This window comes from Morus notabilis, unplaced genomic scaffold, assembly GCF_000414095.1.
Source record: "Morus notabilis unplaced genomic scaffold, ASM41409v2 Scaffold2307, whole genome shotgun sequence".
Classification (NCBI taxonomy): domain Eukaryota; kingdom Viridiplantae; phylum Streptophyta; class Magnoliopsida; order Rosales; family Moraceae; genus Morus; species Morus notabilis.
Window position 1 is genome coordinate 32,741 of NW_010359459.1, and position 11,317 is coordinate 44,057.

General features: G+C 33.4%; 1 protein-coding gene across 1 annotated transcript; it reads right to left on the reverse strand.

Moving 5' to 3' along the window:
* Positions 1-2,722: 2,722 nt before the first annotated feature.
* On the reverse strand, positions 2,723-6,339 carry LOC21389808 (PAP-specific phosphatase HAL2-like). The gene is made up of 3 exons (XM_010094313.2): positions 5,560-6,339; positions 3,457-4,144; positions 2,723-3,281 (listed from the first exon to the last, which is right to left on the reverse strand). Exons 1-3 carry the CDS (start codon positions 5,957-5,959, stop codon positions 2,978-2,980), a joined length of 1,392 nt encoding a protein of 463 aa, XP_010092615.2. The 5' UTR covers positions 5,960-6,339; the 3' UTR covers positions 2,723-2,977.
* Between the last annotated feature and the right edge of the window lie 4,978 nt (positions 6,340-11,317).

The window sequence follows — 11,317 nt, forward strand, 5'->3', positions numbered from 1 at the left end:
ATCCACCAAGCAAGTTGTCAGACATGAGCAGCTCATCAGGAATTGAAAATGGAGGACCGACCACTTATCCTAGTTGACAATTTGACGCGGATATATAAATGTACATACACTACACAATTAATACATACATATATATATATATATATAACTGTGATTGCACACATAAGTTAGCAGTGATTTTACACTTATTCTAGTATAAGATGTAAGATGTAGCTTTCATATCCTCTACCTACCAGTTAAAAAAGGAAAAAGAAAAATCTGTTTATAATTACACATCCGTAATAATGTCCCCTGTTCTCGCAACCACTTCTTTTAAAAACTAAAAAATTAAAATAAAATAAAAAATCCATTTGATGGGCATTGATAAGACCGTCGTTACTCTAAGGGTAGTAATTTGCGTGAGTGAGTCGTATTTGTGTCAATTTATTTATTAATTGTGTTAAAAAATATTAATTTAAATATGACATGTTTATTAAACGTGTAAAAAATGTCAACTAAAATACGACTAATTTGTCAATCGTGTCAATATGTATAACTCGTTTAAATTAATATATTGAATAAATAACTAATATAATAATAACTTGTTTAGCACGGTCAAGATATGTTTAATATGTTTATTAGTCAATTTATCTTTTCCTTTAAGAAAAATAAATAAATTTTACCTATAAACTTTCATGTTATATCACATGTCATTAGATTGCAGATGACACATATAATTAATCATGTCAATTCGTATCACTTCGTGTTATGAGGTCAACTCTAATCCAACTCATTTATTAATTGTGTTAATCGTGTCAACCCGATTATGACTTAAACCCATTTATAGTAAACTCAAACTCACTAATTTCGTGCGGGTCTTGAATCATGTCGTCGTGTCGCTATTCAGATTGTCCGCGCTATGTTACTCTCTGTACCCCATGAAGTAATCTCACTCAACTACATCATTATAAGTAGGGATGGTAATTCGTGTCACGTGTCGTGTTTTGATCATTTTTTTTAAATTTACAGTCAACCCGAACAAGACCCGTGACACAAAAATTTTTAAAAATCGCAACACGACCACTTTATGAGTTGACATGACACAATCTGAAAATGACCCGTGAATCCGAAATTGACACAAAAATTGTATACTTTTATTTACTTTTTTACATATTAGAAATAACTTAAAATTCATAACACACTAAATTACAATAACATCCATTGAAATTAAGTAAATAATAGTACAAGATTTTGAGTATAATTATCATGATATCACAAGTTCATAATAAAATTTAAAATATAAAATGAAAAATATATGTATTTTTTAGTTTTTTATGAGTTTCGTATCGTGTTCGGGTTAGGCGAGTCCAACCCGAAATTGACACGTGTTTTTTGTGTCAATTTCAGGTCGACCCAATTCTGAACCGAACCTCTTTTTTCTCAACCCTAACCCGTAAAATTCGTGTCGTTTTCGAGTCGTATCGTCGTGTCGTGACCCATATTACCGACCCAAATTATAAGTCAAAGAGGCCCTTCCTACACTCAACTACATCACTATAAGTCAAATAAGCCCTTCCTACCCCATATTCCATGTCTCCAAGCAATAAATACAGATGGATTGGACTCTTGTTTGTCAACATAACGCCCTGTTTTAAAAAAAAAATAATTTTGTAGTTGTAAACAGCTTATAAAGTTGGGAATTTCTCCCGTAAGATTAGAAAAATAGAACTACCGTTAGTTTTATTTTTTTTTAACCGTTAAATCTGTATTAAAAACTATATGTTCTACATAATTTTTAATTTTTATTTAATTTTAATCAAATCTAACGGTTAAAAAATTAATCCTAACGGTATATGACGGTCAACCGTAGACAGTTCTATAAAGTTTTCTTTCTTAGAAGTATGAACTCTTCATTTAATTTGGTACGTGTACGACCCGTCACACACACTCACGCAACGCACTAATATTGGTATCGTACGTGTTATGAAAGAAAGTGATAATATCCATTCTCTTACGCATATCTTTTAGACGGGCTTACACATTTTGTATGCACTTTTCTTGTGCAGCGTGCAGTATTCTTGCTAGGGAAAAATTAGGCTACACGCCGCTCCTTCTCCCTTTCTTTAGTTTCGTGCCCCATTTTTCCTTCTTTAGTTTTCTGCCCTTCCTAATTACTCCAGAGCTCGGTGATCCGTGTTGAAAAGTGCGATATAATCTTGAAATTACCATCCAGGTTACCTCTGATTCCAGTAACATAATCTGATAGATTAGCTTTAGTAATCTAGTGGATTACTCCGCAAACCAATGCCCAAGCCGCTGATCATTGTTGGTTCGGGCGTCATAATCTTACAGATTACTGGTGGCAATCAGTAGATTACTGCAGCGTTTGATGTCAGCGACAGGTGGGGGGTTTTTTGACAACATATTTTCTTGACCCTTTTCCGATCATTAAAGGGGCAGAATTCCAATTCCTATTAAAGGGGCAGAATTCTTATGATACCTGATTAAAGTGGCATTTATGCAGTTAGAGCTTTTAGATATGGAACTGAATTTTCTTGTTAACCCCCAGTGAAGCAAATTGTCCATTGGTGAAATGCCAATCACCAATTTTGACATAACGACACCAGTTGAAAGATTATCCAAATACTGTGGACGAAAACACAAATTTCCAAGCTAAAGATGAGAAGTCCTGGAACATATTTGAGGGTCCAAGGAATTTGCTAAAACTATATCAGCTGTGCGTACTCAAAACTAAATAAAACCATCTTTCATGTGGAATGTCCACTGGCTAAAAATTCAAGGAGAACAAGATTTTTTCATAGCAAACATCAGTTCTTTTTTCCTCTCCTTTTAACTATTATTACAGACATCCCTGGTTTGCGTCAAAGAAGGATGATTTATCTGGTATCCACTAATCAAGAATTGGGAAAAGATAAATTCTCATTTACAATTTCCTTACCCTGTCTAGTGTTATTATGCTTTGTTAACCGGGAGAATCTCATAGACTAGAGGAGTCCCAGCTAGAATCAACGGCCTTGATGATCTTGTCATGTAGAGTGGGTCCAGAACTAGCAATGATCCCACGATCAAGACCTTCTAGGTATATGCCCTTTGAGAAGTCCAGTGGTCGCCCTCTGGCGTCCGTTACCACGCCACCAGCTTCTTGTATGATGGCGACCCCAGCAGCATGGTCCCATATCTTCTCCTTGTAGCCGGCTCTTGCAAACTTCATGAATATCTCGGCGTCTCCACGAGCAATGGCCGCATATTTCACCATGCTGTATACTCGTAACGGTTGCTTCCTGCAGTTAAAACACGTCACAATAAGATTTCTAAATTTGTCAACCTCCTGCATTTTTCACTAAGACATTCTGTTCTCATCATATTATCTAAAATGTTACTGAACAAGAACTCAAATGCTTCATAGGCTAAAAAGTCAAAGACATGGCAAAGATGATGGAAGGAAAAGACATCCACCTGAGACCCATGCTGTGAGCCAGTCCAGCTGTGAACGAATGGCTCGAATTCGCCTTCTCAACTGGTTCACAAAAGGTTGCCAATGATGGGTTATCGATGGAGGAAACTTGAACAGGCCTTGCAGAGTTTGGCCACATGAACTTCTTATTTACATGAAGCAGGGGTTGCATCCAGGCCTTGCCACTACCTCTCCTAGCATAAATTACACAACCTTTGTCCCACGATTCGGACGTTGGCGGGGTCAACTTCGACACAATTCTATGGTAGCGGTGATGATAGCCAAGCCATTCCTTTCTCATTGGGTAATTGGGACACCCGAGTACTCCAAGTACAACTTCTCCATCCTCAATGAGTGCTAGAGCTATGGCATATTGATCGCCTCGAACAAATCCCAGTGTCCCATCAACAGGGTCAAGCGCCCAAAATCTTCCAGTAGGGCCACCATTTGAGTTGCATCGGCTGATTGCTTCAAGAACCTCGGAACTCCCAAGGGGGATTTCTGGTGCTTTGAGTCCAAAACGCGGTGCATCAGCTAGAGATTCATTCACGGTTTTCACTACAGCTTCTAATAACCCGGCGGCACCAGTCTTGGACAGAGTTTGAACATCTTCTTCAGCAACAATGGAGACATTTCTGCTTCCGCAGGCCTTGGACAATACCCAGCTCACTGTTGCTTGGACGCTCCAATCTGTTTACAAGGTGCAATAAAGAAAGTAAGAAATCTTCTTCAGAGCTTTTATTGAATACCAGCCAGAGAGGAATCAACTTAAACAATGTTTGCTCATCAATTAGAGGTTTAACTACTTGTCTTGTGAAACGTTTTCCATAACACAAGATGAGACTTATAATTCAAGATTATGACAATTTCAAAATGCAGTATGTTATGGTTGTCGATTGTAATTTATACTCAGAAAGTATCCGTCAAGAATCATAATGCTACAAGGAATCAGGTCTAATTACTAAGGCCTCATGCAATTCTCCAATTTGAGTTTTCAATTTCAGTTTACTACGATAAAAAGATCTCACAAAAAGTCACATATAACTTTTTTTGCTACAGTAAAAAGTCTTACAAAAACTCACATCTCAGCTTAAATTGAAACTCGAATTGGAGAACTGAACGAGTAATAAATTACTATTTATTCAAACTTAAGAAAAATTGAAAACAAACATCTCTTGCTGGCCATTTTGAAGTAACTATTCATGATTCCTAAACATGAAGACCAGAGTGGCACGGGCCTTGTGAATCAGGAAGCAAGCGGAAGAACAAAAAGCAAAAGAAAATAGTTTTATTTCCCAAAAGATATTGGTTATATTGTCAAACGATTTCTTCATCTTATTTACTTTCATAGTATTAGCCTCAGCCTTCACAACTGAAAATTCTTAAGACAGACTTACAAAGGAGACAAGTTAAAATATGCCTATTGAACGAAGTAATATACTACTTCTATACCACAGGATAAAAAATAATAATTGACCTGCCCCTAATATCCATTCTGCTTTGTATAAATACATGATCAGCTTAAATTCTACAGAGCGTATATTGTCAAAAGAGTTTGACCAAATTTCATAAGAAAGACAAAACAAAAAAAAAAAAAAAAAAAAAAAAGGAAAAGACAACGTATAGGAGAATTCTACCTAAGGTATTAAAAAAAAGAACTAAAATATAAGAAAACAAAAACAAAAACCTATAGGTAAGAGTAAGACAGTTCTGAAGTTGTGTTAAGTTGTTATACTTTTCATAATCTAGCATGGTTATCAAGTAATCTAACGGTTAGATACTATGACTTAAGTTTTCAAAAAAAAAAAAAAAAAAAAAAAAAAAAAAAAAAAAAAAAAAAAAAAAAAAGAAAAAAAATAAATATGTTTTTGGCTAAACAATCAATATGCTTTTGCTTACTACACTCATGTGCCACAAGTACCTAATCCACATGTAAATTTGCAGGGTCAAGTGAAAACCAACAAGAAACAAACCTACTAACCTCCACCCAACACTAGAATAACATTTCAAACCAACCACACACAAAATTAACAAATACCCAATTCAGAAAATTAACCCAAAAAAAAATTTAAAAAGGAAAAAAAATAGAGTGAGTGATGATCAACCTGCAATGGTGACAGGGGAATTGTCATCTTTGGACTGAAATCCATTGTTCCCGGTTTTAGAAATCAAACCCTCTTGAACTCTCTGGCAAAGCGCACAAGCCATTTGCACAGCTCTAACACCAACTTCCAATTCTTTGTCCTGCGAAAACCGCTCTGTTTCATGGCTCAACAAATGACTCTGCTCCTCCATTATCGAAGAAGAATAATACTTTTGGTTGAACTTGAAAGAAACGCAACCAAAAATGGGCACAGAAAATCTCTTGGGATTTTTCTCAAAGACCAAAAAAGTTCTTCTTACATGGTTTGTTGGTGTGAACTCTTTTGTGTTGTTGTAATTTCTTCTCCACATACCCAACCCATGTGGGATTTTTATAGCCACGCTCGAACAATTCAAAGGCATATCATTAATGAAGAAAAATATCTGCTTTCTTTCTGGGTTTTTTTTTTTTTTTTTTAGTTCGGATTATGTGGGATTGGTGACGTTGAAGGGAAGGCTGGGTGAGAAAATTAACGGAAAATGACAGAGAAGCTTAAAGGGTCATGATTGAAAAGATAAAAAGGGTTTTGGGGTGATCTTGAAATGGACAAAAATTAATTGGAGAGAAAACGAAAGAAGAAATCCATGAATCATGATGGGTTGAAATTTAGCTGTGGGTTTGTGATGATCAAGCTTATCATCAATGTTGCTTGTTTATGGAATGCAATAACTGGAATACGCAAAATTTCCCTTTTTCAGACAGCAGAGAATACAGTACAGTTCACTTCTCTGCTGTCACTGTTTTCTACTCAACGATTCTCTCTACCGTACGATGTACATTTCTTTTCTATACTTTTACTCTCCAATTTTTTTTTTTTTAATTGTAACCACACTCCTTGTATTTTTCTGATATTAGAAAATACTCTCGGATGGAAAGACATATTAACATCAACACTCTCCAAGTATTATACTGTAATTCAACGTATCATCTGAATTAAAAGTGGTCCATTTCGCCCTTAAAGTATGTAAATTGTACATCTCATGAAATAATGATATTTTATAAATAATATGTATCTCTTAACTTAGTGATTTTATGTCAACTTACTCCTCAATCCAAAAATAAATTAGGGAGAAGTTGATATAAAATGATGATTCTAGAATAGAAAATATAATGTTGTACAAAATTAGAGAATTCCGTATAAATTCACTAAAAATGACTTATAACCAATGGCTTTTTTTTTTTTTGTTTTTGAACAAGGGCAGTGAACCTTATTCACTGTTCGGTTTAATTCCAAAGATCGATTATTTTTAACGATTTGACAAAAAAAAAGGGACCGTTATGTGTTACAAGAGTGAATTGAACCAGACAATTATATAATGGTTTGGCTCGATTTGAGCAACAGGTTTTACCGGTTTGAACTAAAATGAGATAGATCCAATTGACTACCTCCGAGCTATGTCTAATTTCATTCAAAGAATTTTAACATAATAGACGATTTGACAAAAAAAAAAGGGACCGTTATGTGTTACAAGAGTGAATTGAACCAGACAATTATATAATGGTTTGGCTCGATTTGAGCAGCAGGTTTTACCGGTTTGAACTAAAATGAGATAGATCCAATTGACTACCTCCGAGCTATGTCTAATTTCATTCAAAGAATTTTAACATAATAAAAAGGGAAATTATAAGAGAATTATGCATTTAATACTTTTTAGATTATCTTATTTCTCTCTAATCTGACTCATCTATTAAATTACAATAAAACACCTCAATAGCTCTAAAAGCAATTCACGGTCCATAGTTTAGAATTTGAGTTTTACTACAGTAAAAAACTCTCAGAAACAGTCACATTTAACTTTTTTACTATAGTAAAAAAATTTCACATAAAGTCACATCTTAACTCGAATTAAAAATTTAAATCAGTAAATTAAACGGACCCTAAACTTACAAAAGACGAAGGGGACCTTTTAGCAAATTTTAGAGACTACCGGTGCACAATTTGAAGTGTAGAAAGTAGAAACCAAGGAAAAAATTTGTGAACGTGTCCTCTTAATTAAGTCACCATGAGCGAATCAATACGTTTGCAGATCATAAGGAATAAAAGCATCAATCTGATTAAGGGTTTTATCTTTCCCTTTAATTAAACAGCACGAAAACAAGGAATGCTATATGAGGTCCTATATTTAAGTGAACCTACAATATTACATGAGTATGACATATTGCTTAGATTAGGAAGAGCCGTAGTAATCAGTTTCCTGAGTTCCATTCACGTCATACTATAGATGAAAATAATGATATTTATTGTATGTCAAAAAATAATAGCGTCACTCTTTCTATTATTCTTTTTGTCACTTTTTGTATTTATTATTTGACACGTAGACTTTATTAATATATTATATTATTATTTTAACAGAAAATGAGATAATAAATTTTACGTGTCAAATAACGAAGCTAGCAAGTGATAAAGAGAGTGGCAAAAGAGTATAGATGAAAATAATGATATTTATTGTATGTCAAAAAATAATAGCGTCACTCTTTCTATTATTTTTTTTATCACTTTTTGTATTTATTATTTGACACGTAGACTCTACTAATATATTATATTATTATTTTAACAGAAAATGAGATAATAGATTTTACGTGTCAAATAACGAAGCTAGCAAGTGATAAAGAGAGTGACAAAAACGATTTGACAAAAAAAAAGGGACCGTTATGTGTTACAAGAGTGAATTGAACCAGACAATTATATAATGGTTTGGCTCGATTTGAGCAACAGGTTTTACCGGTTTGAACTAAAATGAGATAGATCCAATTGACTACCTCCGAGCTATGTCTAATTTCATTCAAAGAATTTTAACATAATAAAAAGGGAAATTATAAGAGAATTATGCATTTAATACTTTTTAGATTATCTTATTTCTCTCTAATCTGACTCATCTATTAAATTACAATAAAACACCTCAATAGCTCTAAAAGCAATTCACGGTCCATAGTTTAGAATTTGAGTTTTACTACAGTAAAAAACTCTCAGAAACAGTCACATTTAACTTTTTTACTATAGTAAAAAAATTTCACATAAAGTCACATCTTAACTCGAATTAAAAATTTAAATCAGTAAATTAAACGGATCCTAAACTTACAAAAGACGAAGGGGACCTTTTAGCAAATTTTAGAGACTACCGGTGCACAATTTGAAGTGTAGAAAGTAGAAACCAAGGAAAAAATTTGTGAACGTGTCCTCTTAATTAAGTCACCATGAGCGAATCAATACGTTTGCAGATCATAAGGAATAAAAGCATCAATCTGATTAAGGGTTTTATCTTTCCCTTTAATTAAACAGCACGAAAACAAGGAATGCTATATGAGGTCCTATATTTAAGTGAACCTACAATATTACATGAGTATGACATATTGCTTAGATTAGGAAGAGCCGTAGTAATCAGTTTCCTGAGTTCCATTCACGTCATACTATAGATGAAAATAATGATATTTATTGTATGTCAAAAAATAATAGCGTCACTCTTTCTATTATTCTTTTTGTCACTTTTTGTATTTATTATTTGACACGTAGACTTTATTAATATATTATATTATTATTTTAACAGAAAATGAGATAATAAATTTTACGTGTCAAATAACGAAGCTAGCAAGTGATAAAGAGAGTGGCAAAAGAGTGACGCTAATATTTCTTTATATGAGAAAACTTGAGCTTGAGAAGATGCAAAGCGTGTTGTATGAGCAATACTATTTTTTTTATTTTATTCCACACTCAATCAAGTTCGTCATATTAGTTTTATTCATTTAACCGATTCAAATTTTCAGTTTTAGATTTCTACAGTTAAAAGTTATTAGAAAATGTCACATTTAATTTTTTCTGTTACAGTTAAAACCTCTCAAAAAATGTCACATTTCAGTTCGAATTGAAAATTTGAATTCGCGAAACGAACGAGGCCATTGATTCATGCTCTATCTATGTTTCTCAAGAGTGACGCTAATATTTCTTTATATGAGAAAACTTGAGCTTGAGAAGATGCAAAGCGTGTTGTATGAGCAATACTATTTTTTTTATTTTATTCCACACTCAATCAAGTTCGTCATATTAGTTTTATTCATTTAACCGATTCAAATTTTCAGTTTTAGATTTCTACAGTTAAAAGTTATTAGAAAATGTCACATTTAATTTTTTCTGTTACAGTTAAAACCTCTCAAAAAATGTCACATTTCAGTTCGAATTGAAAATTTGAATTCGCGAAACGAACGAGGCCATTGATTCATGCTCTATCTATGTTTCTCTATCTAAATCTTCATGATGGCTCAGTTGATCACGAAAATGAGTTTTTGACAAAGACGGGCTTCTAATCTCGTTGTATAATAAAAAAGTATTGTCAATAGACAAACTCAAAACGTTTAACTTTAGTTTTGCAACTAATGATCGCGAGGGACTTATAGTTCAAAACCCAACATTGATAGTTAACCAAAATATATTCCAACTTGCATAGTTGGCGTATAACGTTGCCTAGTTTTACGGTTAAAGCTAAGGGAATTAGATGCCACGTTGATGGCAAGATTCCATCACCAACAAAATAAATTAAAGAAATTGTTGCACGCTTTTTGGCGTGTTTGGATTTATTCGGCCCTAGAAGAAAAGTGAACCTAAGCACCAGTGAAAAAAGGAAGAAGAAAAGCACATACCTAATTTTGTTGAACTTAATGGGGACAAGAAAGTGTGATGCAGCGGAATAAAGTGGCAGAATAAGATATCGTTCATTTTGCGAATTTGAGTTTTTAATTCAAGCTGAAATGTAATATTTTTTGAAAATTTTTCACTGTAACAGAAAAAGTTAAATGTGACATTTTCTAAGAGTTTTTTACTATAGAAACTTAAAACTGAAAACTCGAATTGGTGAAATAAACGAAGCCTCAGTTGTCACTTCCCATGCTTAAGGTTTTTATTTTATTTTATTTTATTGAGTTTAATAGTGCTTTTTTATTTTTTTGAGTTTAGTAGTGCTTGAAAAGCCAAATTTTAGCTCAATTAGTTGTAAATTTCTCCGCTCTAATTATAAATTGAGAATTCAAGTCATTTGGAGCCCCATTAAAAGCGGTGACATTCCCCGTCTCTTGTATAAAAACAAAAAAAAATCGAATTTTCCTCACTTACCATTCCATTCTGGGCCATATCTAAGCCCAGATTTCCAGAGATAAGTTTGAAGTCCAATCTGAACCCAAAAAGAAATGAAGAACACAACACAACATTGACAATGCTGTGGCCTTTGTGGTTGTGAGTCTTATCCATCCATTTCATGGACCAACCCAGATCTTGGACATACTGTTATTATATTGTTTTCTACATTTTTTTTCTATTTTTAAATATGCAATATAACAACCTATCACTTGCATTTAATAGATGAAAGAATCTATAAAAAAAAAAAAAAAAAAGGTATACCTAAAGTTTTATCAAGATACGACAAATCACAATAAAAAGTCTCATAGAGATTTCAAAATAAAAATATAACCTAGTCTCATATTCTTAAACTTCATATTCTAAGCTGTAGATTTTTTTTTTTTTTTTTTAATTAGTTTAAACCTGGAAGCATTTATCATACTTTGATAAAAGTCTAAGAAATTTCTAAATTTAGTAGACGGATATTACTAACCCATATTGCTAACTAAAAGCCCATCCAATACTAACTAAAGCAATAAGAAGTAACCACCCGGGTATGTTGAACCCTGGCCCGGGCCCTCCGAACCCTCCGATGTTGTTGGAGTTGGAGCCGGGC

What these genes read in the sequence shown, in the direction of transcription:
- LOC21389808 (XM_010094313.2), bottom strand. Translation starts at nt 5,959, where the DNA reads ATGCCTTTGAATTGTTCGAGCGTGGCTATAAAAATCCCACATGGGTTG. An exon ending in TTCCCCTGTCACCATTGCAG is followed by an intron (nt 4,145 to 5,559) that starts GTTGATCATCAC and finishes CCTTGTAAACAG; the next exon opens with ATTGGAGCGTCCAAGCAACA. An exon ending in GCTCACAGCATGGGTCTCAG is followed by an intron (nt 3,282 to 3,456) that starts GTGGATGTCTTT and finishes TTTTAACTGCAG; the next exon opens with GAAGCAACCGTTACGAGTAT.